The sequence below is a fragment of the Sebastes fasciatus genome, chromosome 17 (genome assembly GCF_043250625.1).
Source record: "Sebastes fasciatus isolate fSebFas1 chromosome 17, fSebFas1.pri, whole genome shotgun sequence".
NCBI lineage: Eukaryota > Metazoa > Chordata > Actinopteri > Perciformes > Sebastidae > Sebastes > Sebastes fasciatus.
In genome coordinates, this window is record NC_133811.1 from 3,107,580 (window position 1) to 3,134,402 (window position 26,823).

General features: G+C 41.4%; 1 protein-coding gene across 1 annotated transcript; it reads right to left on the minus strand.

Moving 5' to 3' along the window:
• Window positions 1–692: 692 nt before the first annotated feature.
• Window positions 693–26,786, minus strand: eloa (elongin A). Its single transcript, XM_074612674.1, has 12 exons — window positions 26,562–26,786; window positions 21,710–21,766; window positions 19,962–20,074; window positions 18,710–19,368; window positions 12,691–13,016; window positions 11,174–11,285; window positions 9,084–9,239; window positions 7,138–7,235; window positions 4,814–4,994; window positions 4,534–4,663; window positions 2,099–2,286; window positions 693–2,002 (listed from the first exon to the last, which is right to left on the minus strand). Exons 1-12 carry the CDS (start codon window positions 26,631–26,633, stop codon window positions 1,941–1,943), a joined length of 2,154 nt encoding a protein of 717 aa, XP_074468775.1. The 5' UTR covers window positions 26,634–26,786; the 3' UTR covers window positions 693–1,940.
• Between the last annotated feature and the right edge of the window lie 37 nt (window positions 26,787–26,823).

Sequence of the window (26,823 nt, forward strand, 5' to 3'; positions counted from 1 at the left end):
TAAAATGGAAATACTCAAGTAAAATACAAATGCCAGTACAGTACTTGAAATGTACTCATCTTTAAACCTTCTCAGACAGTTTCATTTGAAGTATCCAATATTTCAAAAGAAAAAGACTAAATTTGATGAAAAAGTCTGATAAAAGAAGGCATAACTTTAACAATTCTAAATAATTTTTCTTTCTTCTCCCTATAATCCTGTTGGGACCCCTCAGATTTATACTGGGATCCTATGGGAGGTCCTGGCCCCCAGCTTGAGAAGTTTTACCAATTTATGATATCTGCTTGAGCAAATGTGAAATATGTCTAGTAAATTTAATAGAAACTATAACCACTAAAAAGGTTACCATCTATTTAGCTCCTGGGCGTTAATGAGATATTAGAAACAAAAGAACAACACAAAATGTAGGTTTAATTGGGCATAAATGCCACAATCCATGATTTAAGAATAACATTATATAAACAACACACTAATAAGTCTATATTAAGGCCTACAGGACATTCTCTAGTGACAGTTCTTCCAGACTACTGTAGACCTCCTCCTCTGCACACTTTTGGAATTTGTTCAGTCATTTGGAGAGAAAATGTTGACACAAGTGATACTCCTTTCTCATGTTCAATAGAAAGCACAGAGGAGGTTTGTGTTGCTTGATAAAGCCGCACAAAAATATTTCAGCACACACACACACAGTCTTAAGGGCAAAAAGTCAATTTTAATAAAAATGACCATATAACATTTATTAAAATCTAATAAAATTACAATTTTTAATCTACTTCCTTTCAGGCCCATGTTGCGGGGTGCCAGGTCCCAGTGTTGAAAATAAATACATCTCATCATTGTTGTAGACTGAAACTGCAGACATCCTATTAACTTCCTTCCTTATTGTTGTGTTTCCTTGTTCTTCTTCTTCTTCTCTTCCTACAGTCTCTCCAGCATTCACTCAAGCTATTCGTCACAGTGAAGCAGATACAAACAGGGACACACACATTCAACAGCAGGAAAACATGATCTGAAGCCACAGGAGGGTTAAAATAAGTCTACAATGTGTGTGTGTGTGTGTGTGTGTGTGTGTGTGCGTGTAGTTCACTGATATCATTTTAGCTCTACACATTAAAAAAAATGCACCATGTTTAAATATGGATGTGTGTTGTTGTTTTTTTTAAAAGCAGAGTCTTTAACCAGCCAATTGATGCCTCGGCTGACGTGCACCATGCATACCATTAAGATAAAAAAAAAAGAGTGTGTAAAGGTTTTCCTCATGTAGTGTACCATTTGCACGTAATGAAAAGTAACAAACAACTATTCTTTAAACGAAAAGAATCAGTCATTTTTCTGTCCCATGAAGGAAAAGTTTGATGTTTTAGTAGACCATCCAAGAGTTAGATGAGAAGATTGACACCACTTTTAGATGTGAGAGTGGTATCAGTCTTCTCATCTAACTCTCTTTAGGAAAGCAAAACAGATCATTTCCCAAAAGGGTCGAGCTATTCCTTTTAAAAAGGCTGCTAGAAAACAAGAAAAGGTAACAGACTGTGTGTTTGCAGGTGTGTGTCCTTTACGTCTTGTAAAAAGTTGCAGACTTCATTTTTCTTAACACAGACGTCACACCCACAGACCTTCATTTATGATTTAAATACTTATTCAAAGACCCCCCCAAAACAGATGCCACCACTTAAATACATTTTGTTTTAAAAATCAACCCTTTTTCCACCAATACTGAAAAGTTCCTACCATGTGTTTGGTGGTAAAGATGATGATGTGTGTGTATGTGTTTGTTTGTGTGTGTGTGTGTGTGTGTGTGTGTGTGTGTGTGTGTGTGTGTGTGTGTGTGTGTATGTGTGTGTGTGCGGGCAGGGATGAAGGGGTCTCCAGTAAAATTTTGCTAAATTTAAATTAAAAACATAATTGGAATTCATAAAATATATTCAATCTCTTTCACACTATCGGCGGGAGAATCTGTTCTTGAAAGCTTTGATAGTTTTGGCCATCATGGGGGCGATTTCTGCAAGAAGGAACAAACGGTTTGTGAGATTTAAAAAGAAACCAAAACTAATCCTGCCTCTTTTTATGATAAACTCAGGATCGTTAGCACACTTACTTTTGACCTGTGGCTTGTCCCGGGCGACAGATCCTCCTCCAGGTCCTCCTCCAGGTCCTCCTCCTCCTCCTCCTCCTCCTCCTCCACCACCCGGTGCTGAGGAGCGAGACGAGCTGGGAGAAGGGTCGAGTTGGGAGGAAGAAGAGTGGCTCGATTCAGCAGAGTAGTTTATGGTAGCTGGTCTTATTCTGAAGGACACAGGAAGTGGAAAATATCTGTGATTGTGGAGAAAAAAATAGTGGAGTGCAAAACCGTAGTACCGCCAGCTGCCGTCTGAATTTCGTCGCTCCTAAAACTTTAACAATTCTAAAAGAAATATAAAAATATAAGTTTTTCTTTCTTCTCCCTAAAATAATGTTGGGACCCCTCAGATATATATTGGAATCATTTCCCTAAATTATAAAGCTGCGCAACCTTTGAATACTTAACTAAGCTTTACCAATTTATGGTATCTGCTTGAGCTAATGTGAACTATGTCTAGTAAATTTAATGGAAACTATAACCACTAAAAAGGTTACCATCTATTTAGATCCTGAGATATTAAAAAACAAAAGAACAAAACTAAATGTAGGTTTAATTGGGAATAAATGCCACATACAGTATATACAGACGTAGGCAAAATCGTTGGTACCCTTCCGTTAAAGAAAGAAAAACCAACAATGGTCACTGAAATAACTTGAAACTGACAAAAGTAATAATAAATAAAAATTCACTGAAAATTAACTAATGAAAATCAGATATTGTTTTTGAATTATGGTTCAGCAGAATCATTTAAAAAAACAAACTAATGAAACTGGCCTAGACAAAAATGACGGTACCCTTAACTTAATATTTTGTTGCACAACCTTTTGAGGCAATCACTGCAATCAAGTGATTTCTGTAACTCTCAATGAGACTTCTGCACCTGTCGACAGGTATGTTGGCCCAGTCCTCGTGAGCAAACTGCTCCAGCTGTCTCAGGTTTGAAGGGTGCCTTCTCCAGACTGCATGTTTCAGCTCCTTCCACAGATGTTCAATAGGATTTAGATCAGGGCTCATAGAAGGCCACTTCAGAATAGTCCAATGTTTTGTTCTTAGCCATTCTTGGGTGTTTTTAGCTGTGTTTTGGGTCATTATCCTGTTTGAGGACCCATGACCTGCAATTGAGACCAAGCTTTCTGACACTGGGCAGCACATTTCGCTCCAGAATGCCTTGATAGTCTTGAGATTTCATTGCACCCTGCACAGATTCAAGACACCCTGTGCCAGATGCAACAAAGCAGCCCCATAACATAACCGAGCCTCCTCCATGTTTCACATTAGGTACAGTGTTCTTTTCTTTGTTTGCTTCATTTTTGCGTCTGTGAACATAGAGCTGATGTGACTTGCCAAAAAGCTCCAGTTTTGTCTCATCTGTCCAAAGGACATTCTCCCAGAAGCTTTGTGGCTGGTCAATATGCATTTTGGAAAATTCCAGTCTCGCCTTTTTATGATTTGGTGTCCTCCTTGTTTGTCTTCCATTAAGTCCACTTTGGCTCAAACAGTGACGGATGGTGCGATCTGACACTGATGTACCTTGACCTTGGAGTTCACCTCTAATCTCTTTGGAAGTTGTTCTGGGCTCTTTGGTTACCATTCGTATTATCCGTCTCTTCAATATGTAATCAATTTTCCTCTTGCGGCCACGTCCAGGGAGGTTGGCTACAGTCCCATGGACCTTAAACTTCTGAATAATATGTGCAGCTGTAGTCACAGGAACGTCAAGCTGCTTGGAGATGGTCTTATAGCCTTTACCTTTAACATGAAGGTCTATAATGTTCTTTCTGATCTCCTGAGACAACTCTCTCCTTAGCTTTCTGTGGTCCATGTTCAGTGTGGTACACACCATGATGCCAAACAGCACAGTGACTACTTTTCACCCTTTAAATAGGCAGACTGACTGATTACAAGTTTGAAGATACCTGTGATGCTGATTACAGGACACACCTTAGTTTAATATGTCCCTATGGTCACATTATTTTACATCTTTTCTAGGGGTACCATAATTTTTTGTCCAGGTCAGTTTCATTAGTTTGTTTTTTAAAATGATTCTGTTGAACCACAATTCAAAAACAATGTCTGATTTTCATTAGTTCATTTTCAGTAAATTCTTATTTATTATTACTTTTGTCAGTTTCAAGTTATTTCAGTGACCATTGTGGGTTTTTCTCTCTTTAACGGAAGGGTACCAACAACTTTGCCTACGTCTGTATATATATATATATATATATATATATATATATATATGCCCTTATGAACTGTAAATACGACCTGTGCATTCATGATGGAAACTCACATTTATGTAAAGTTATCTATACTTTCCATGTTTATTCTATCTCAATGGTGTCACTTCAACACCAAACTCAAGTCAGAAACCTAAATGCCGAATGTGTCAACATGCTGGATGTGCTACTGACTTGATGGGGTTTGCAGCCGCGGTGGAGCTGGCTGACGAACCGCTGATGGTGCCGAACTTCTCTTGTCGGCGGCGGACGTCACGTGGCGGCTTGGCGACAGAATTCACAAACGCCATCTTGACCTGTCGCCCTGCCGGGACAAACACAACACTCACACTTAAATACCAACACTCAAAGACCTTAATAAATAAACTTCAACATCAGTCTAGGACGTTTTCCTAGAAATGAACGTTCACTTTCTAGTGCTCATTAATATAAAGTGACTCAATGCTTCTCCTACCTTTTGGCTTGTTGGCGTGGGCGGAGGAGATGTTCTGGGTGAGCATCCTCAGCCGCTCCTCGCGCTCGTCGTGCAGCCTCAGATACATCTCCCTCCACGACTCGTACTCCTGACGAGACTCGCGCTTAAAGTCCCGCTGACAGTGACGCATCCACAGTTCGTCAGATTCCTCCGTAAACCACTGAAAGAAGAGGGGAGTGCCATCAGTCTTCTCAGCCTTCCTACACATTGTGCTCGTCATTTTACACTTCATCTTCCCTCGTCTTGTTTATTTTAGTTAGGGAGGTAAGTTATTGTAAATTGGTGTCTTTGATTTTGTTGAGTTCGATTTGTTATACCTTGCTAGTTCGATTTGTTTGATTGCTATTTTGGCCTTTGCCCTGCTTTGAGTCAGTTCTTGGGTTCATCTATTTCAGAACACATTGTAAACTACAGATCATCTTGTGATGGGATCACACCAGCCGTGACATCAAATTGGCCTAGGGGCGTAAAACAAGCCCCCAGGAAGAGCGCCGGTCGTTGATGCCAATTTTCGTAGTGGCCAAACGATGTTACTACAACTTCCGTGTCTGTCACGTGATGCGTTGGGCCCAAAAAAACTTTTTCCCATAGACTTACATTGGGAAAGAGATGTCTGTAACTCAGCGGATACTTTTTTTTTAGGTGAATCAACTTCCCAGTGCGAACACTCTAATAGTCCTTATTTAAATCATCAGGTCCTAAAAGATGTAAAATGCACTAATAGCTGAATCCAGAGTTTTTTCCCTTCCTCAACTTTCATAGGAAAGAACGGGGCCCCCTCTCCAACGCTGTATCCAGTTCTCTTAATACATCCATGGCGTAAAGTGGGGGGGCCAGTAGTCCCTTCCCCACTTCCTTCACTCCTACTTCCGCCCTCTTGCTCAGACCACACCAATCTCAAAACTCGCCCTTCATTTTGATCTCAACTATGCACCTGTGAAGTTTTGTGACTGCATCTTACATGGTTGTGACGTTACCCCGGTGACAAAATCCGTCCACAGACATACAGAAATATAAACACCTGGCAAAGTACTCAAAAATGATGAAAACAATACCAGCGTCGCTGTCGCGGCTGGTAATAAACACCTCAGTTGTTAGATCTATAGCTGGCTGGGACTTAGGGAAGATTGGTCTTTTTCATGTTCTATCTCACACAGGCTCCGCCCTCAATGGGTAATACTCTCCTCCAATCACACGTACGCGTTAGCCCACTGAGATTTGCATAAACGTAGCCGGCCAATCAGGACGTGCCTACTGAATATGTGCGTTACCACAGTACGGCTACATCTCCACGGATGGAGTCGCTGCTACAAGGCATAGGCGCAGTTTGAACTTTGAGGTTGGCGGTTTACAAAAAAAATCTAGAGGGAATGTGCGTGTTGTACAACACAGAGAGGTCTAGTTTATTGGGACGCTGTGTGTCGCTGCAGCTGGTACGCAACCGTGGCTCCACCAAAGTCACGCCCCTTGGTGGACCCCATGGGATCTTATTTCGGGAAAAATATGAACGGTAGTTAACGACAAAAAGGACAAATATTTTTTTGATCCTGTTTGAATTGCGCCATGAATCACACATATAATGTTTGTCAATTTAAAACAATTTTTCAAGTCAAGAAAGTCTCAGTTTGCCGTAGGTTTGTCGTAGGATCATTTAGTTTTGCGTCAAACTGCTCAGTGAACTACATCTCTCGTCTCGCACAATATACGTCACCAACGCTAGCTAGCTAGCTAACATGTTATTTTACCTGATGTGTTTTATCCAGCCGGGAAGAGAAAGAACAAGCGAGATACGATCGCTGGTGTGAGTTCATCCCAGTAGGAAACACACAGACATCGTAGCTTCAGAGAGAGAGACGTCACTACGACACTTTTGGGTGTGTCGTCTTTCTAATGGCGTATTTTCAGTCTGATACTTCAACAGTTTTACAACAAACTGAGACTTTCTTGACTTGCAACCGTTCATATTTTTTCCGAAATAAGGTCCCACGGGGTCCACCGGAAGGGGCGTGACTTAGGCTCTTACACTCTGGTGGCGCACGTAGGTAGGCGCGTCCTGATAGGCCGGCAACGTTTATGCAACTCTCAGTGGACTGACGCGTGCGTGTGATTGGACAGGAGTATTACCCATAGAGTCCAGTAGAGGGCTCCGCCTGCACGTACAGAACTAGGGTTACAATATTGTAACCTTCGTTGTGTCTTGACCAGCCACAGACTGGGGCATGACACTATGGAATGCATTATATCAATGAGGGTCCTCACAAGTATAGAAAGACTGTGTGTGTGTGTGTGTGTGTGTGTTTTACCTGGTTGCTCTGCTCGATGCGGTACAGCTGCTCTGGTGTACATCGCTCCAGCACCGGTTCCAGGATCTCGAACGGCACTCCTCCGACCTCGGCGATGGCTGAAAGAGCACAGAAGCAGCCAACAGTCACATGTGTGCAGTAGTGTCCGTTTGTTTTCACCACCTTAAGGTAACGGGTGGGTGGGAAGTGACCGCAGAGGGGTACATACTGACTCTCAGAGATTTGTCCGGTGATCGTGAAGGCTTTCTGTTCATCTTTGTGCTGAGCCACACCCCTCTATCACAGTTTCACATTTGTCCCACAGAATTAATGTAGTGGTATTTAAAGGTCCCATATCATGCTCATTTTCAGGCTCATACTTATATTCTGTGTTTCTACTATAACATGTTTACATAATGTAATGTTAAAAAAAAACTTTATTTTCCTCATACTGTCGGCCTGAATATGCCTGTATTTACCCTCTGTCTTAAACGCTCTGTTTTAGCTGATTTCGATGGAATTGCGACGAAATTGCGTTGCTAGGCAACAGCTTGGGTCCATGTGTACTTCCTGTCAGCTGATGACATTCACATACACTGCAACCAGGAATAAACTGGGACACATTTAGAATGTTTACGTTTAATTCTGTGGAAAGGGTCTAAATATTGTATATTTGTGACATCACAAATGGACAGAAATCCTGACAGCTTGTTTCAAATGCAGAGTTTCTGAATACGGGCTGTGTGTATTTCCCTGTGGATTGAGCATTTCGATACTTTCACATTATTTATAGAGGACTTAAGTCTGCTTTATAATAAAAAAATATGAAAATCTCCCTTTTTTATAATATGGGACCTTTAATGCACACTAACATGAATACATTTTTGTGCTTAGGTATATGAGCTTGTGAGAACATGAGGGAGTCTGCAGGTGCTCTAGTGCCATCTGCTGGGAGACTCCGTGACTGTTTTGTAGCTGTGGTGCTCCCAGTGGGCCGGTACTCACCGGTACGCAGCTTCATTTTACTCCTTATGGCATACTGTGACTTTTTCTCACATACCGGCATTTCTCACAAGCTGCCGGTACTCTTCTCTGCTCTCTCCATATCAGGTTCTCTGGGAGATTTGTTCGTCATAACATTTTTAAACTTGTGAATATATATAGTTAAGGAAATTGAATTGAAAAGTTTTCTGAATCTGCTTTTCTTGATTTACAGAATATTATTTTACAGGGCAAATATTTCCAGAAGAACTGAATGTTGGACGATGGCTGTTATTGTGTAATAATCAAATAATTATTTAATTACACCTACAGCAAGTTTTGTCTTTAAGTTTTGTGAGCGTTACCTAGACTATAGTAGCCTAATAACTATGGTCCAAAATGATGTAAAATTGCATAGTTTTCAGTAAAAAAACCTTCAAATTTTCTTGGGGGAGGACTCTAAACCTAACACCTCCTAGTATCTTCTATTCACTGTAGAAATTCAAAATGTGTCTCTGTATAATATGTAGGAGCATCCTGACTGGGACTCTGCTCCTAAAACCTGAATGAAGAGCTCACACAGCTCAGCGCTGCTTGCTTACCTGCCTGTCTGTCTGTCTGGTGGCTGCTAATTCTAACTTATAGACATCCTATAATATATTATAGAATGATACTAGAAATAACACAGGAACGCACTTTAAGTATTAACACTATATACAGACACACCACCATAACCCTATAATGTTCCAGATGGAGTATTATTGGAGTATTATAGGCCTACTATAGAAGATGCATAGCGAAGTATAATAATAGCAATAAAATCACAGCTGATTATGACTGACACAGTACATGCTTAAAGAAATAATAAATAAATAGAAATAAGTCGACAGAGATTGCTGATACCGGCCGATACACACACTAACATGTGAATAAGAGGAGTACTGGCACTTATTTTTTCCACTTCTAGCACTGGCAAGTCCACTCACAGTCGATGTTGTTCTGCAGCACACGGATGCACTGCTCGTACAGAGTCATCATCTTGGGCAAGTAAGCGGTCTTTGATCCCGAGTAGACCACCATCTTAGAGTTGAATCGCTTCCCCGTGAACCCGGAATCCTCCTCGTCGTTGTTGCAGACAGGAACTGAAAACAAAAAATGGGAGAGAAAAGTCAGTCAGTGTGACACAGAGCAGGGCAGGATGAACTTTTACAGATATGGTGACACTGATGAGAAAGAAAAAAAAACAAGAAGAACTAGATTACACTTTGCAGGAAAGCAAAGATTCACTTGTTCGAACATGACACCCAAATTCTGAGTGAGCCCCGAAGCCTCCAGGCCTCGGAGGATTACAGCTGCACAGTTACAGTGATGCGTTCACAGTCACGTTCATCACTGAAATTACCAAAATAAAGCGGTGAACTTTGAGGAAATAAAAAATGCTAATTGAATTCAGCCAATATCTAAACATGGGCTCACCTCCATCAGTACATTTACATGGACGCAAAACACCAGGAGAGAAGACTTTGTTAGTTCTAGTCGAACCTTGAATGGAATCATTTTAAATATGAGATTCCTTTCTCTTAGAAAACCTGTTACCCGTATAAATGACCCCGCCCCATTACAGAAACCAGATTTCTTATTTACATGAAATTTAAGAAATCCAGTTACTGGAGAAACAGTGCACGTTAGTCACAACTCCACAGAAGTTCATACACGACTGAAGCATTGTCAGCAAGAAAATAGAGGAAACTGTGGAGGAAATATTGACCAGGAATGAAATTGATTGTTTGTAAAATATTAGAAATACATAATATGAGGATTATGTTGGACATACTATAAAATGATGGGCACCCCTGTTCTGAACGTGGTTTAGAACAGGGGTGACCCAACTTTTTCCCTGGGGGGGGGGAAGGGCAAAGCTGAAATTTAAAGCCCCCCTCCAGCCAGTGTTTTTTCTCAACGTTCTTTCTCAAACAGAGAATAGGGGTGTGGTTAATAGTCAGACGTAATTCATTACCATGGCAACCAGATTGCATCATTTTTAAACCCAGTTTAGATGAAACCAGCTTAGATGAATTTACTGTTCATCACACCACAAATGAGACAAGAATTCTCCAGCAGGACACGGTAAGGAAGAGAGCGAGCGAGAGAGACAGTCGGTGTGTTGGGCTAATTTTGCCGGTTGGACTTTGTGTAATTCTCTGCGTTGATTGCACACGTTCACCGCACACACAAATGCCATGGTGAAAACACACTAAACTAAAGTGGAGGAAACTAAAAATAAAATGAAAACCCTCAGTTAGCTAATGCAATAAGTTGGGCTAGTTAACTACACCTAACTAAACTAACTAACTAACTAACTAACTAGAAAACAAACTGACAGACAGATAAACACATTTATCAGTTTGCTGCTGCTCAGACACAAACGAGCATGAGTGACCTGCAGCTTGGAGGATGACGTCTGACCTGCAGCTTCTACTATAGTCATACCTCACATTCCCATTTTAGCAACAACCTTCTTTTTTAAACTTTTAGAACAAAATTATTTGATAAAAAAAATGTCAAACATCGTGGCTAATCAGCATTTTCTGTAAATGACTAAAATAAATATGAAATGCCAAAATACACTGGAAGGGGGCTGTAATGGTGGGCCAAGGGCCCAAAGCAAACACTTATTGTATTGTTAAGATGCAAAATGGTACTGGGATCCCAAGTTCCCTTAATTCAAATGCCTTTTTGTCCATGTGCCACTGTCTCTGCCTTTCCATTATCTTCTTAGCACACTCGCGCCAAACTGACATCCTGCACAAAGTGTCATTGTGCCCGCCATACTCAGATTATGAAAAATAATTAATAATTAGGGATTCTACATTTAAAGAGCATTTTTACCTCACAAAAAATTAATCAGCACAAACAGCATTTTATATTAGAATGTTTTTAAATTATTATAATTATTTTTCCCCACTAGAAACATCTGGCGGGACCTTACGGGCTCCACTTTGGGCAGCCCTGGTTTAGAAGAAGGAACTATGATGTTTCATAAACAAGACGTGAATTTGTAAGGTGAGGGCGTTACCTTTCCGTCTCTGCGGTGACAGCGGTGTGACGTCGATGGAGGGCAGAGGTCTATAGTTGGGTTGGATCGCTGGCAGAGGGATTTCAGGAAGAGTCGCGACGGCCTCGACCACCTGCAGACAACATCGCATTAACATCAACAAGCATGACCCTATAACAGATTTTCAAGGTTTATAAACTGAAAGGAAATATGCTCCAACCAGGCAAGCTGTTTACAATGACATATTGTTTGATTAAGACTGTCGTAAGCGGCAGAGAAACCACAGAAACAGAGCTGTTGTGATACTCCAGACTCTAAACTTGTTATAGCCTTTGAAATCTGCAGATTACTGCTCTTCTCTGAATTATCTTGACGGTTAAATAAACCACTGCTGCTAGGAAACAAACACAGTTCTACAAAATAAAAGCACAGCTTTGACGCCTGGAGAGAAACACTGACGGGCTCAAAGCTCAATAAAGTCTACAAACACAACCAGATCTCGTCAGATTTTCAACATTCAAACACAACAGGCTTCAATTTAGAGCTGCAACAATTTAGTCAATTAATCTAACAGTTGATTGATAGAAAATTAATCAGCAACAATTTAAATAATCAATAAATCTTTTCAGTCATTTTGTCAAGCAAAAACTGTAAACTCTAGTTGCAGCTTCTTCAATGATAGTAAACTGATTATATTTAAGGTTTGGACTGTTGGTCAAATGAAACAAGCAAACTGAATTAGGGCTGGCAATCCATTCAAATATTTAATCGTGTTTGATTAAATGATTGTCCGTAGTCCAACGCGATTAATCGCAAATTAATCACACATTTTTTTATCTGTTCAAAATGTACCTTAAAGGGAGATTTGTCAAGTATTTAATACTCTTATCAACATGGGAGTGGGTAAATATGCTGCTTTATGCAAATGTATGTATATTAGGGCCGTCAAAGTTAACGCGATAACACGTTAACGCAAATTTGTTTTAACGCCAGTAATTTCTTTAATGCATTAACGCAATCGATTTAAAGCTAGAGTGAAGATACTGGCATCATATGAAACTAAAACACCTAAGGAATCCATCGGTACCAACCATGTCATACTAGCTTGATGCTCCAAACTTAAACTAAATTCTAACGAGGAAAACCTGGCATGGCCATTTTCAAAGGGGTTCCTTGACCTTTGACCTCCAGATATGTGAATGTAAATGGGTTCTATGGGTACCCACGAGTCTCCCCTTTACAGATATGCCCACTTTATGATAATCACATGCAGTTTGGGGCAAGTCATAGTCAAGTCAGCACACTGACACACTGACAGCTGTTGTTGCCTGTTGGGCTGCAGTTTGCCATGTTATGATTGGAGCATATTGTTTTATGCTAAATGCAGTTCCTGTGAGGGTTTCTGGACAATATCTGTCATTGTTTTGTGTTGTTAATAATTAATAATAATTGTTAGCTGCAGCCCTACTTCTGTTCTACTGAAATAATCTAACGCAGATGGAGAATGATCTCCTCATAGCCTCCGCTGCTGGTCTTACCCTCTTGCGTTTTTCCGTTGTTGCCGAACTGGAGCCTGAATGTGGCCTCTTGGCGCTCTGTGTGCCGTTAGCCTTGCTCCCTTTCGAGGAAGAGGAGGATGAGGAGGGGGCGGGCGGAGGGGTGCGTGAACGACGGGAGGACGACGTGGAGGAAGAAGAGTGAGACGGTCGACTGTGTGACGAGGATGATGACGATGATGGCTTCTTCTTCTTCTTGACAGGCGTTGGGGCGTCATATGTGAGGAAAGACTCAAAGGACATGGTGGGGGTCTCAAAGTCCTCTTCCTGCTCTTTGGGCAGAGAGTCCTTTGGCGCCCGTGGTTGCCCTGGAAACACAAATGGAAAAGTTAAGAGGATGCAGTGAATCATGGGAAATCAGGAGCCAAGTCCAAAGTAACCGACAATTACCAGACGATGGAAAACGGTGAAACTTTTCAAATAGCTGGTTGGCAGCGTCAAACAAGGGCTGCAGCTGACAATTAATCGGACAATTATTTTCTCCATTAAAGCTGAAGTAGGCGAGGTTGGAGCAAATATGAATAAAAAAAGTTATTTTTATAAAACGGTCGCTATATCGTGACAGTAGTACATGAAACAGGTAACCTAAAAAAAATCATGTTCCTCTGTGTCCTCCGGTGCTCCTAACGGCATCTGCAAGATTTCACAGACCGGAGGAAAACAAGCAGTAAGAGCTGATCTGAGGTCTGCTGTCTATCTGCCGTCTATGAGAGCCGGCTGTCAATCACTCATGAACGCCGACCAAACGGTCCAACTAGGCAGCGCTGATCAAATATGAATCAATATTCTGTTATGTTAATGTCTATTCCTCTCCTCTCAGATGTTTTCAGAATCATCTTGTAGTGCACGGTTTAGCTGTAAAATGAGAAAGTTTGTGACGCGGCCACCATTGGGAAATCTGGTGAAGGAACGCCAAGTTCTGGTCACATGACCGGAGCACAGCCAATAGGAACGCTCTTTCAATGAAATGACCTGTGATTGGTCACATTCTCCCGTCAAAATATCCTGCCTACTGCCACTTTAACTGACTGATTGTTTTTGTCTATGAAATGTCATAAAATTGTGAAAAATCCCCATCACAAGTTCCCAGAACCTGAAGTTACATCTTCAAATTGTCCGTTTGTCTGAACATCAGTTTACTAAAATATGCAAGAAAGAAAAGCAGAAAATATTCACATTTAAGAAACTGAAACCAGCTGATGTTTGACATTTTTGCTGGAAAAGTGATTGATATTGTTAAATTGCTAAATTTAACCTAAAAGGTAACTTTTCAACCTGGACCCTTTTTCTCATGTTTTGTGTCTAAGTGACTAATGGGGACAACATTTTTTGAAATTGGTCCAGTATTCAGTAGTCAATGTAACGTTACGTCCACTAAAAGTGCTTGTTTTTACCACTGACAGGCTCACATTGTTATTATAAGTGTCTGACAACATCATGGAAAGGACCCTACAGAGAAATAAACCGTTTTCTTTACCTTTCGTTTGATCTGGTCTGTTTGTTATTGTATCCAAGTCCCGCTCAAGGAGAACTCTGAATATCCGTATACTCTGGCTCAAATATATACAGGCGGCCATCGAATTCAAAGGCCTCATCCACAAATATTCTGCCATGACATTGGAAATCTTTTAGACAACACTAAGCTACGCTTTCTGTACTCCCAACACAACAAACTCTGGCCGGCTGCCACTCGTGTTTCCACCATGGATGTATTCCACTATTGCATCGTTGTCCTCCGGCAACATGTCACAATGCCAGATTTCACAACGAGACTTCTCCATGAGCGAGACTCTTTCAATAATGTCAGACACTTATAATAACAATCAGAGCTTGTCATGGCAAATACAAGCACTAGTAGTGAATGTAAATGGAGGTGCCAGCTTGCCCCAATAGCACCATATTGCAGCCCGTGAGCAGCTGCCGGTTACTGCGTTCTCCCTCAATACCGGATCAATTTCAAAAATTGTTGTCCCCAAAGACATGGGAAAATAGGGTCCAGGTTGAACAATACCGAAGTTACCCTTTAATCTTCTGTTGATTGAATAATCGATTAATCAACTACTCTAATTGTTTCAGCTTCAACCGACACACACACACATACCATACATTGTTTGTAATGCTTTGTATCAATATACAGTAGCAAAAAATCTAATGTTTGTGTGTCCAGCTTTCTAAGGACAGCGCAATCACTCACTGTTGTTTAAAGGTCCCATATCGTCCTCATTTTCAGGTTCATACTTGTATTTTGTGTTTCTATTAGAACATGTTTACATGCTGTAATGTTCAAAAAACACTTTATTTTCCTCATAATGTCTGCCTGAATATACCTGTATTTACCCTCTGTCTGAAACGCTCCGTTTTAGCTCATTTCATTTCAGAATTGCGTTGCTAGGCAACAGTTTGGGTCCATGTTTACTTCCTGTCAGCTGATGTTATTTACATACACTGCAAAAGGAAATAAACTGGGACACATTTAGAATGTTTACATTTAAAACCGTGTAATGGTCTAAATATTGTATATTTGTGACATCACAAATGGACAGAAATCCTAACGGCTTGTTTCAAACACACAATTTCTGAATACGGGCTGTGTGTATTTCTCCGTATATTGTGCGTTTTGATAGTTTAACAGTATTTATATGGCACTTAAACTTAAACTTAAACCTGCTTTATAATGTAAAAGACCCGGAAATTTCACTTTTTACAATATGGGACCTTTAAAGGTCACATATTATACTCCATTTAAACTAGTTATTATAGGTCTCAGACACCTCCAAACCATGTCTCTGGAGGTTTTTTTTCAAAAAAACAATCAGATCATGCATTCCAGCATGTCTCTATAACCTCTGTTTCAGCCCATTTCCAAAAGTGCTGATTTCTGTGTCTGTAGCCTCTGTCTCCTCCCACTCTGCTCTGATTGGTCAGCGTTTTCTGTCAATCAAACGTCCTCAACAACACAGCGTCACCCTCCCCGCCCCCCTCGCGGCCTGAGAGGAGTGGAGAGAGAGGAGCTAGAATAGAGCTTATAAACTTCTTTAAAGTTTATAAACCAGAAACTTCACCCAGCGCACGTTACCGGAGGAATCTGATCAGAAATCGGCGACACATGATGAACATCTGCGGTCCAGATTCCAGGTTTTCCTGACGGTTTCTCTCAGGTAAATAATACTATTTATATCTCTGTTAGTTAGCTCAGTGTTTACCTTATGCATCAACTCTGTAAACCGTAAACATACACTCTGTTTTACGTCTGTCTTTACAGATCCATCTGTGAGAAATGACCGACAGAATCATCCCAGAGGAGAGCAGACAGCTGTGAGCAGATGGCTCTGTTTACATGGAGATACAGAGCTAACCCGGTAGCATGTAGCTAACCCGTTAGCATGTAGCTACATGCTAACGGGTTAGCTACATGCTACCGCTATGACACGGTGTGTAAACACAGCGACCATCAGGGTGGAAAATAGAAGATGTGAAACAGTAGTCAGTTCATTATTTCTGCTAAAAGATAAATGTATGGAAGATCAGAGTAATGGTATATTATTTACAGTAGTAGCTGTCTCTGTGTTACCATGACTACAGACCACCGGAGCTTAGCTTACCATAGTTTACCAGAGCTGAAGACTTTCTCCTGTACCATGTTAACATAACTGCAGGTGGGATGATTACAAATGCTGTGAATAATTAATATTGTCATCTGTCTACTCAAATAAAGTTTGACTGTGAAACAGAAATGTGTTGTGTTGCTTACAAGTCACTATTTACTACCTGTATTCTGCTACATGCATGACATCAAATATATATAATATATAAATATCATCTGTTTAAACAGTGTAATTACATAAAGCCTTTGTGAAAGAACATGTTATATTTAGATGATGGGAGTACATGAAGCCTGTTCTGCTGGTTCTTGCAGACTAACTGTAGGAGCTACTTTGCTCAAGTTCGGTTGAGGAGAGACAGTGACGCGCTGTGGGGCGGGGTCAGCTACTGAAGGTTCTCTCTGGTTCGACCAGGAAACCCTCACGTGGCTTGCATTTCTCTAATGACGTCAGAATACAAGGAAAAAAGCGAATTTTTTTTCTGCACCCATTTCCGGACAAACGGAGGAGGAGAAAAAGAGAGAGGATGGTCTTTTATGATACTATGGTGGCCTGTAGACACACTGGGGACAGATATTGATGTTTAAAAGACATGGAAAAGTGCATTTTGCATAATAGGTGACCTTTAAGAAACTGCTTGCATTTCATTTATAAAGGATAAGTTTGTCGTTTCCTGCCGGCAGAGTTACTCAACTAACAGATTGTATCTCAATTCGCTGGTACAGGATGTCGCTCTGTTGTGGCCACATTTTGTGGCATTATGAAACAGAATTTTTTTTTACTGGTGCACAGACCGGCACAACTTATCATCTAATAAAACCATGAGCATTATTTTGGCATCTAGAATGATTAAAGGTTTATGAAATGCATCTGTATTGTTAAGCTTAGAGTTTACAATTTGTGCTCCAGAGCATCAAAACAAGTGCACAGTGTTCATAGATAAACGGTCTAAACCAGCACAAGATGGAATTAATTGCTTTCGAAACAAGGACAAGTGTAATGTGACTTCCTTCTCTACTTGGAAATAAATCGGTTCTATTTGGTTTTTGGCTGCGGTAGAATTATCCTAGAGTCCAGTTTTATTTACCGTTAGCTTCGAGAACACACTCCATCCATCTTGTTGCCTACACCTCACAGGATTATCAGTCACTTTTACAAAACATTGTTTACGATACAACCAGAAGAAATTCTTGTTTAAAATTAAGGTTTTTGTACCTTTGAGGCGACCTATATTTTAGGTTTTTGTTGAGCGAAAGATGAAAGTGAAGGCAGTTTTTTTGTTAATTTGAAATGTTCAATAAAAGTTCAATAAGACAACTTTCTTCATAAACCTGGATATTTAACTATTGTGTAAACAGTCCTGATCTCAATATTGTAATCGTAGAAATCCTCAGCCCTACTCGTGCAGCCTTAAAGCTGGGGTAGGCAGGTCGGCGCAAATGTGATTAAAAAAAATATATATTTTTGTATAACGGTCACTATATCCTGACAGTAGTGCATGAGACAGGTAATCTGAAAAAAATCATGTGCCTCTGTGTCCTCCGGTGCTCCTAACGGCATCTGCAGGATTTCACAGACCGGAGAAGACAACCAATCAGAGCTGATCTGGAGCCTTGCCGTCTCTGAGCAGCTGTCAATCACTCACAAACTCCGATCAAATGGTCAAACTAGGCAGCGCTGATCAAATATGAATCAATATTCTGTTACTGTAATGCCTATTTCTCGCATAAAATGTTCTCAGAATCATCTTGTAGTGTACTGTTTAGCTGTAAAATAAGAAAGTTTGTCACCCGGCAGCCATGTTGAGATCAGTTGAGGAGACACCAAGCACCGCCCACCAGCCGGAGCAAACTTTTTCATTTTACAGCTAAACAGTACACTACAAGATGTTTCTGAAAACATTTGAGGAGAGAAATAGGCATTACAGTAACAGAATATTGAATGAACAACCAATAGGAACGCTCTCTGAAATGACCTGTGATTGGCCAAAGTCTCCCGTCACGGGCTAGATGTTTTAAAGCCTGAAAACAGAGCAATGAGGAGGAGCAGAAGACAAGTTTTCTCTCAGAACACTTGAATTACAATATGCTGAAAGGTTATTATGGAATTTTTGCCAAATGACGCCAAAATTATTCTGCCTACTGCTGCTTTAACCCGTTTTCCCCCTTTTGTTTCCACTTATGTAGCTATAATATCTTATTCCATGCTGTCGGGACAGTATCATATACACTATATATTCTGTATCATCTTGTTCCAGCTCTTTATTGAAGCGATATAATATCTACAAGCTTTGCCTCGTAATTCGTCCATGCCGAGGACAAACAGGAAGATGACTCTTGGTATCAGCGAGGTATCTCTGGTGTCGCAGTGAACCTCTTCCCTCAAACACAAACACTCACCGTCATCTCCTCCTTTCTTCTTCTCGTCCCTCTTGCTCTCATGTGTGGTGGACTTCCTGCTGTGCTTTGCAGACTTTAGTACTGGACTCTGCTGTCTCTCCCTGTCTGCGCTGCGTTTCTTCCCTTCACCGCCCTCTCTTCCTCCTCCTCGATCGCTACTCATCTGTGCATGGCGTTGCCACCGCTCCTCATCTCTGTCCCTGTTTCTGTCGCCGTGGGAACCGTGGTGGTGGTTTTTGTTGGGTTCTTTGTTGGGTTTGGCGTGGCGGACCTCTTTGCGAGGAGGAGGAGGACTTGGCTCAGGCTCAGGCTCGGGCTCGGGCTCGGGCTCGGGCTCGGGCTCGGGCTCGGGCTCGGGCTCGGGCTCGGGCTCGGGCTCAGGCTCAGGCTCGGGGCTCTCGTACTCGTCCGACTGGTAGCCTCCTCGCTGTGGAGGGCTGTACTGCTCGTGTTGAGGAGGTGAGGGCGAATAGTTTGTGTGATAGCCTCTCTCCTCCTCCTCCTCCTCCTCCTCCTCTTCTTCCTCTTCCATGTAGGAGGGCTCTTCCTCGGGGGAGGGCTCCCGGGTGCGTCTGTGGCCTCCTCCATCGCCCCCCGCCTCTGGGCCTCGGGAGTGTGTGTGTGTCCGCGGTGCCTCTTTGACGTGGCTGTTGGCGGGTCTGAGGTAGACAGATGCACAGCGGTGAAGAACACACAACTGTTTGTTGTTGTTACTTTTTTTTTTTTTTTTACATGCAAAACATGCAATAAATGATATGAAACTTTAGGACAACATTTATACGCATCGATAATTCATTATGGCCTGTTGAGGGCAGCTCTGCAGAATGATCCCTTTATTCCAAACATCATTGTGAAATGTGCCAAAACCTGGATGAAAGTTCCCATGTACACATACAGTATATATGCATACATATATATATATATATATACACATTATATATGAACTACTTCTTTTCTTATCCTGACTCAGGTCTCAGCAGCATTACTCTACCAAATATGTGCCACAATATGACTCCGCTTCAGAGTGAACATGGTCGAAATTGGAGTATATTTATTAAAAAATGACTAAATTTTTCCCACACTATTTGTTCAAAAGGCCGCCTGGAGAGAGATCAACCTGCCCCTCATTTAATTTGACTAACATAAGCAACTGGTGAGGATGAGTTTCAAGTAGATGTTGCATCTCCGTTGCAGGGACCTCTCTCCTCCTGACTACTGTTTACATGTCCAGGCAGAGTCATGCACAACGTACCTGTCTGCAGACTGAGGAACCAGTTTCTTCCATTTGGCTACGAGGCCTTTTGCCACCTCTCCAGCCAGTTGATGTTTCCTAAAAGAATTCACAGTTTTCCCGACTCCAGTTTCCTACAAGAGAGAGCAAAACAAAGTGAAATCATGGACACTGACCATCTTTCTCCTAGCCCGGATTTACTAATTTAATTCAACAGCATAAGGTAAACTTAATGAAATCTCTTAATGCGATAAGGCGTTAACGCAAATTCGTTTTAAAGCTGCTAATTTCTTTAACGCAACTTGCAATTTTTTGGGGTTGTAGCGGGCTCAGTTTTAAAGCTAGAGTGAAGATACTGATGTATGAAACTAGAAAACCTAGAAGGAGGCAATATAATGCTAAAACCTTACACTGAAGTGAAGTGATCCGATCACAAGTGGACAGCTTTAAGTACGTCTGTTCTCCACATGCGTGTCTCCACATGCGTCTCCAGTGACCACTTATGATCCGATCTCACTTTCCCGCTCCATATGCAAATAAACATGTAGTAAACACACGGCTAATACAGCAGACGTGACGTAATATTACAGGAATGTCAGTAGTAATATCCTACATATTCGTGAATTCGGGTACATTTTCTTAACATAAAAAAAAAGTTTATTGTATTGTTATTGTTATTCCCCGGGGACCTCCATGCCGCTGACACTTTGCCAGGCAACAGCGGGGTGTAGAGCTTAAGAGAGCCGGGGATGAGAGCTGGCCGGGCTTGCAGGTGTCAGCTCCGTGCGAAGCACCGGAACACAAACACAGACAGTACGATAATAATGCACTTCCCGTGTCTAGTCATAGACAGTCAGACGCGAGCGCTCATCTGCCTCGCAGCATGGAAACGGCCTCTGTGCTCTACTGTATTCTGTCGGTACAACTGTATTTTATTGAAATATACCTTATCTATAGGCTACATATCTACAGACTACCAGACTTGGCACGGGAAGTGCATTATTATCATATTGTCGGAGATGTGTCGGTGTTTTGGTTACGCTGCTTTGCACGGAGCTCTTTTGCCAGCGGCGCATGTGGAGGTCCGCCCAATAACCTTATATTTTGATGTTAATAAAATGTACCCCAATTCACAAATATGTAGAATATTACTACTGACATTCCTGTAGCATTACGTCACAACATCTGCTGTATTAGCCGTGTGTTTACTACGTGTTTATTTGCATATAGAGCGGGGAAGTGAGATCACTCAGGATGCATGTTAATACCAGGTGTGAGCAGGGCCACACTGACAGCTGTTGTTGCCTGTTGGGCTTGAGTTTGCCATGTTATGATTTGAGCATATATTTTATGCTAAATGCGATTGACAGCCCTCATTTTTAGCCTTAAAGTCTTACTTTATATCACATGAGAAGTGTCTGACATCCTCTTCTATCTTGTCTGTATGTGTCTTTACTTTTACAGTTGGTATCATACCTTTGGCATAAATCCCAATCTGACCAGAAAAAACAAGCTGACTGAGCAAAGCATTTTTGTTCCAATTCTTGTACACTACAACCACCGTCTCATATTGTTTCTTTCTGCAGTAGTCAGGGATTAAATGCCTTGCTAAAGAGCATCTTCCCCAAACTGGTTATCTACTGGTCTTGTCTGTCTCGACTCTGGAGGTCCAGCAGGTAACTGTAGCTTGAAACAATTTCACCACCGCTGCATCATTTTCTTCTTTTTATAATCGGACATTCTAGTTTGGGAATCAGCAGGATCCTTACCACCAGTATGTCCACAGTCATGGGAAGTTCCCCCAGTCTTTTGAAAGTCTTTAGAAGCTGGAAAAACAAGAGAAAACTTCAATTATTTAGAAGACGATTGTGGTATTAAAGTGGACACATTTTCTGAATCAACACTATAACAGTGTTGATTATAATTAGTATCATTACTTTGGCATTACTCAAGATAATTAAATGAAATGTGAATCTTCATTTAAATCGGATATCGTCCTCCTTTACAGCCTCCTTGTGTATACTCGCGCTCATGTGGCCGTGGTGTAGTTTGTTTAGAGCCTGACGTTAGCTTTTTGCTTCTGGTGATTGCATTCACGCTTCAAAAATCCTAAAAGTGGTGTTCATTTGTGAAGATTATTTTACAGAATCATAAACGTTTGTATGTCACAGAGCTGATTTTCTGCAATAATCCAAAACCTAATGGAAAAATCCCATTGGCTTCGTGTCGAGGGAACCAGGGCGATGCTAACTTCCTGGTTGGCCTACGAAAATACGACTTCCCTGCAGCACTACCAGTGGTGTAGACCACGGTTTCTCAAACTTGTTGGGGGCCAGGGACTCCTTCAAGGGACATCCTCATAACATAACATCAATTAAGCATAATGCTTACTACCATTTATACTCTTAGATGCTATGTCACTTTAGCTTGGATGGCTTCATGCTAGCTAGCACCTGAAGACACAACGCATTTTGGGGTCCCGGCGCTGTCGCTCGATATAACTGTCGTCATATTTTCTCAATTTAGCTCGTTTAGGCTTAGCGTCGCCCTGAAGGGGTTTATTTCACAACAATGACCCGCTAGCTGTACATTATCCCGCTTATTACACGGCTACTTAATTAGAAATATATAATTTGACACAAAAATGGTCCGTCAGAGTCTGACATCAGAACTGTGTCCATAACAACAGTCTGTTATACATATGGTGCCTTCAAGAAGAGAAGAAAGAAAGAAAGAAAGGCACTTTATTGATCCCCAGTTGGGGGTTTGGTGCCTTGCTCAAGGGCACCTGGGAAGTGCCCAAGAGGCAAACTGGCATCTCTCCAGCTACCAGTTCACACTCAATACTTGGTCCATGTGGGAGCTTGAAACGGTGACCCTCCGGTTCCCAAAGCCAACTCTCTACGGACTGAAATACTGCAGCCCCCAAAAATTGGGGTTCACGAGAAGAGTCCATATGAGCGCCCCCCTCTTGCGATATTCACAACCTCGTAAGTGGTAAGTTTCTGAAAGCTTTGAGGTCACGAGTTGTGACGTGTTTGTTGACGTTGACAGAAATGGCGGAGGCCATGGAAGTTCATTTTTCGGTACATAATAGGTGAATATATTGTAATTTTAGTCGTATATTGTTTTCCTTTGTAATTTTATAATATGTCTGAGGCAAAATGTTGATATTCCCAACGGCCTCATCTTGTTCCTCTGTCATTATGCCTTTGCATTTCCTGCATTATGTTACCTACTTGATAGCTTGCTAAACTGTTAGCCTCTGTGGCTTCTAGACGGCGACAGTAACGTTAATATTGCCGTTGCTTAGCAGCGTTGTTCTGGCGACTTGACCACTTGAACGCCACGCATAGTGTGTACACGACTTCCCATGTTGTAAACACAAGCTTTTGAGTTTCATTTGAAGGCACCAATAGAAACAACAGACTGTAGCACTTTGTGAATGACCAATCACAATCGAGTATTCAACAAAGCTGTGTAATAAGCTAAGCAACAGCAGGAACGCTTCGTTACGCCCTGAGTGAAGTGCCTGATTCATGACAGGTTGACGTGATGAGTCAGAATCATATCAGAGTTTCTATTGGCCCAAAGCCCATGGACACAATATGATTGTTTTATTGGTGCAAATGGTCCCCATCAAGCCCCGAGAAGAGCGCCGGTCGTTGATGCCAATTTTCGTAGTGGCCAAACGGCGGTAATACAACTTCTGTGTCCGTCACGTGATGCCATTGGGCCCAAAAAGTATTTTTCCCATAGACTTACATTGGGAAAGAGACGTCTGTAACTCAGCGGATAATTTTTTTTTAGGTGAATCAACTTCAACTTCAACACTCTAACAACCCTTATTTAAATCATTAGGTCCTAAAAGTTGCACAAATAGCTGAATCCAGAGTTATTTCCCTTCCTCCGTTCATGTGAATGAGACCCAGACCGAGGCTGGAGCGAGGGCTGGGAGGCGGAGTTAGCAAGCCGTGACGACAGCGTGACGGCTGTAACCCCGTGACCGAGACATGTGAACAAACGGACGCTACTGCGCCTGCTCCGTGGGCCCAATGGATGCGGAAGGTCACCGGAAGATCCGGGTACTTTTCCAGACGGAAGTCGAGCCATTTTGGCTTCATGCGCCACTGATCAGCTCTCATAGGAATGAACGGGGCCCCGCCTCCAACACTGTATCCAGTTCTCTTAATACATCCATGGTCCCCATCTGCAGATATGTACTTTTTAATGATACAGCACAATTTTATAATTTATAGCAAATTAATTTGTGGACCCCCTGACAGATTGCCACGAACCCCTGGGGGTCCCCGGACCTCACTTTGAGAATCACTGGTGTAGTGGTCATTGATGAGGTGGGTGTACTGATGGGTAGGTTACCGAGGAGGACGAGGGTATACTCCCCTATATATTCCAATGGCTTTGTGGCTGCTAACTGCCAGATAAAAGAGGTGTGTATACCCCGTATACCCTCCACTACACATTACTGTGTGCATACACAACTTGTTTGTACACAAGTTTGAATTTCAACCACTGGTCAACCTTCAGGATGATTTACATGAAAATATTCCCAGATGTGGACTACCCTAACGTTATAATAAAAACAACCCTCTCTGACCTAAATAAACTACACCTGGTTTCTACCTGCTGGTTGAGGAGCTCTTCCTCACTTTTTAATTGCCAATTAAATCTAATTAATCAGCAGTGTCTGATCCACAGTGGAAACAGCAGCTCTCCCCAGCCCTGCGTCATGCAGACTGACTGATAACGTGGCCTATGGGGCCGGGCTGTAGTAAACATCACTCAGCTGGGATTTCAACATTTTTAATAAACTAATAACCTCTAGAAACCAGAATAAAGCTTCCTGAACCAAACCTCTCTCACACACACACCATGCCTGCTTTGTGTTGGAGGTCGCGTTAGAGCAGTGAAAGTAAACAAAGGGAGGTCGGATCATTATTCATTCTAGTTTATCTGCTGGTAATGTTCAACATGTTCAGAGCAGATGTCAGAGCAGTGATGGTCAGCTGCTGTATGAGCTGAACTTAGACATGAATCAGTGTAACATTAGAGGCCTGGAGGTGTAACTCTCATCACTGTCCGCACTAACGCTGGTTAGCTTCATGGCTAACGGCTACACTGCCTACAGTTTCGTTATCAGAGAAACTATGTTGTGGTTAATGTTCTTATTTTACTAACAGATGGAGTGTCTGTGAAGGGTTATTAAAGCAAGCTGACAGGTGTTAATAGTAGCTAAAAGCCAGCGTTAAAGAAGTACATTAGAACTAGTTAAAAGCCCTTCATTATCGTGACGTCTCACATGATGCCTTCACATGCTGTCGGAAATACTGGTATTCTAAAGTGAGCCCTCATTTATCATATCCAAATCCATTCAACAAAGTATTGACATGGAAAAAATTCCAAATTATTAAGATGCCGAAGAATTTCATTTTTATTGTAAGTGTTACTACTAAAAGTTAGACACACATAAATATCTGGTGAATTAAACAGTAATGTATGTTCCTTCTGCAAAATAAATGTTGAAGCCACAGACGAAATGTTCTCTTACTACTAACAAATATATTGGAAGCAAATTAAAAATGTAAATACAAAATATGTAGGGAAACATGGATTGGTACTGAAGGAGAAATCTAGAAAATGTATTGATATACACAACTTCTCGCAGTTGAGATCACAAAGCTAAATCAACAAAAATGTCGTGGAAATTTTAACTTAAAAACTGCAAAAGAACTGTCATTTATTCAATATATTTTATTTAAAATGCACATATTCTATTCTTAATTCTATTTTTCAGTGTTTGATGTTTGATGTTTTTTTACTCAAACACTCAGAACAGCATTTTCAAAAAGAAAATGTGGAAGATGAGTGCACATGAGTAATATTTACATTATTATGAAGGCATATTAGTGGAAAGCAGAGTTATGTCCCATTTGTATTTTTAAGGGGCAGCAGATGTGCAAATCATAGCTACTTCTGTAGGTGAACTGTTATTTATGACAATTTTAAAATAATTGAGCACTAAAACAAGTCAGTGTGTTATCTGATGGTCAGAGTTGATATTGTTTATTTAATTTCAACCACTAGAAACCTGCGATAGACATTTGAGATTACTTCATATTTTATAAACTACGCCTTTAAAATGAATAATTGGAATCAATGTATTAAATGACATTAATTTATTTCAGCCCTACTATTAATAGTTTGTAATTGGTGGGCTGTCATGAATTTCATTCCTTTGTCATTTGTTTACTTTACAGTTGAAACAAGTTGCCACAGTTTAATTTGACTTCTTTACCACTGAATTACTCGATTTAAATAAAACAACTAGTAGAGGAAACTACTGTAGTTTCAGAACTCATTAACTCAAACATCATGTGTAATTCTGACCTTAAAGAATGAGCTGAATGCTCTTTTACGTAAAGAAGCTCAGAAGACGAAGCCCGACAGCGGCCCTTAAATGCAGCATTTAAAAGCCATTGCTTCTCTGTGGACCGCCGTGGCCGCGGCTCCGTTACGGACACCGGAGTCAAACCGGCGTCTCTCCGGAGACAGTCGGTGCTAAACACCAAATCACTCCGTCTGCACCTGTTCGCTCTTTACCTTTCGAGGCTCCGGGTTCTCCAGTAGCCGGGACTGAAGTCTATCCACTGTTTCCAGCAGTTCCTCCGCCATGTTTACTGCTGGTACCCTGTCGCCCGGAAGCTCGCCACTTCATCCTGACTAAACAGAGACCGGGAGAGACGACGGAGAGGTTCCGCTACTCTACTGAGCGCTACTGCGCGGAAGAGGCGTCTTACAGCCGTAGAAAAATAATACTGTACTATTTTAATAACAAAACAGCACCAATAAATAAATTAAGAAT

Excerpts from the sequence above, each read along its gene's own strand:
- eloa (XM_074612674.1), bottom strand. The coding sequence starts at position 26,633 with ATGGCGGAGGAACTGCTGGAAACAGTGGATAGACTTCAGTCCCGGCTA. Across the intron at positions 20,075-21,709 it reads TGACTGTGGACATACTGGTG|GAAACTGGAGTCGGGAAAAC; the intron begins GTAAGGATCCTG and ends TCTCTCTTGTAG. Across the intron at positions 9,240-11,173 it reads GTCACCGCAGAGACGGAAAG|TTCCTGTCTGCAACAACGAC; the intron begins GTAACGCCCTCA and ends TTTTGTTTTCAG.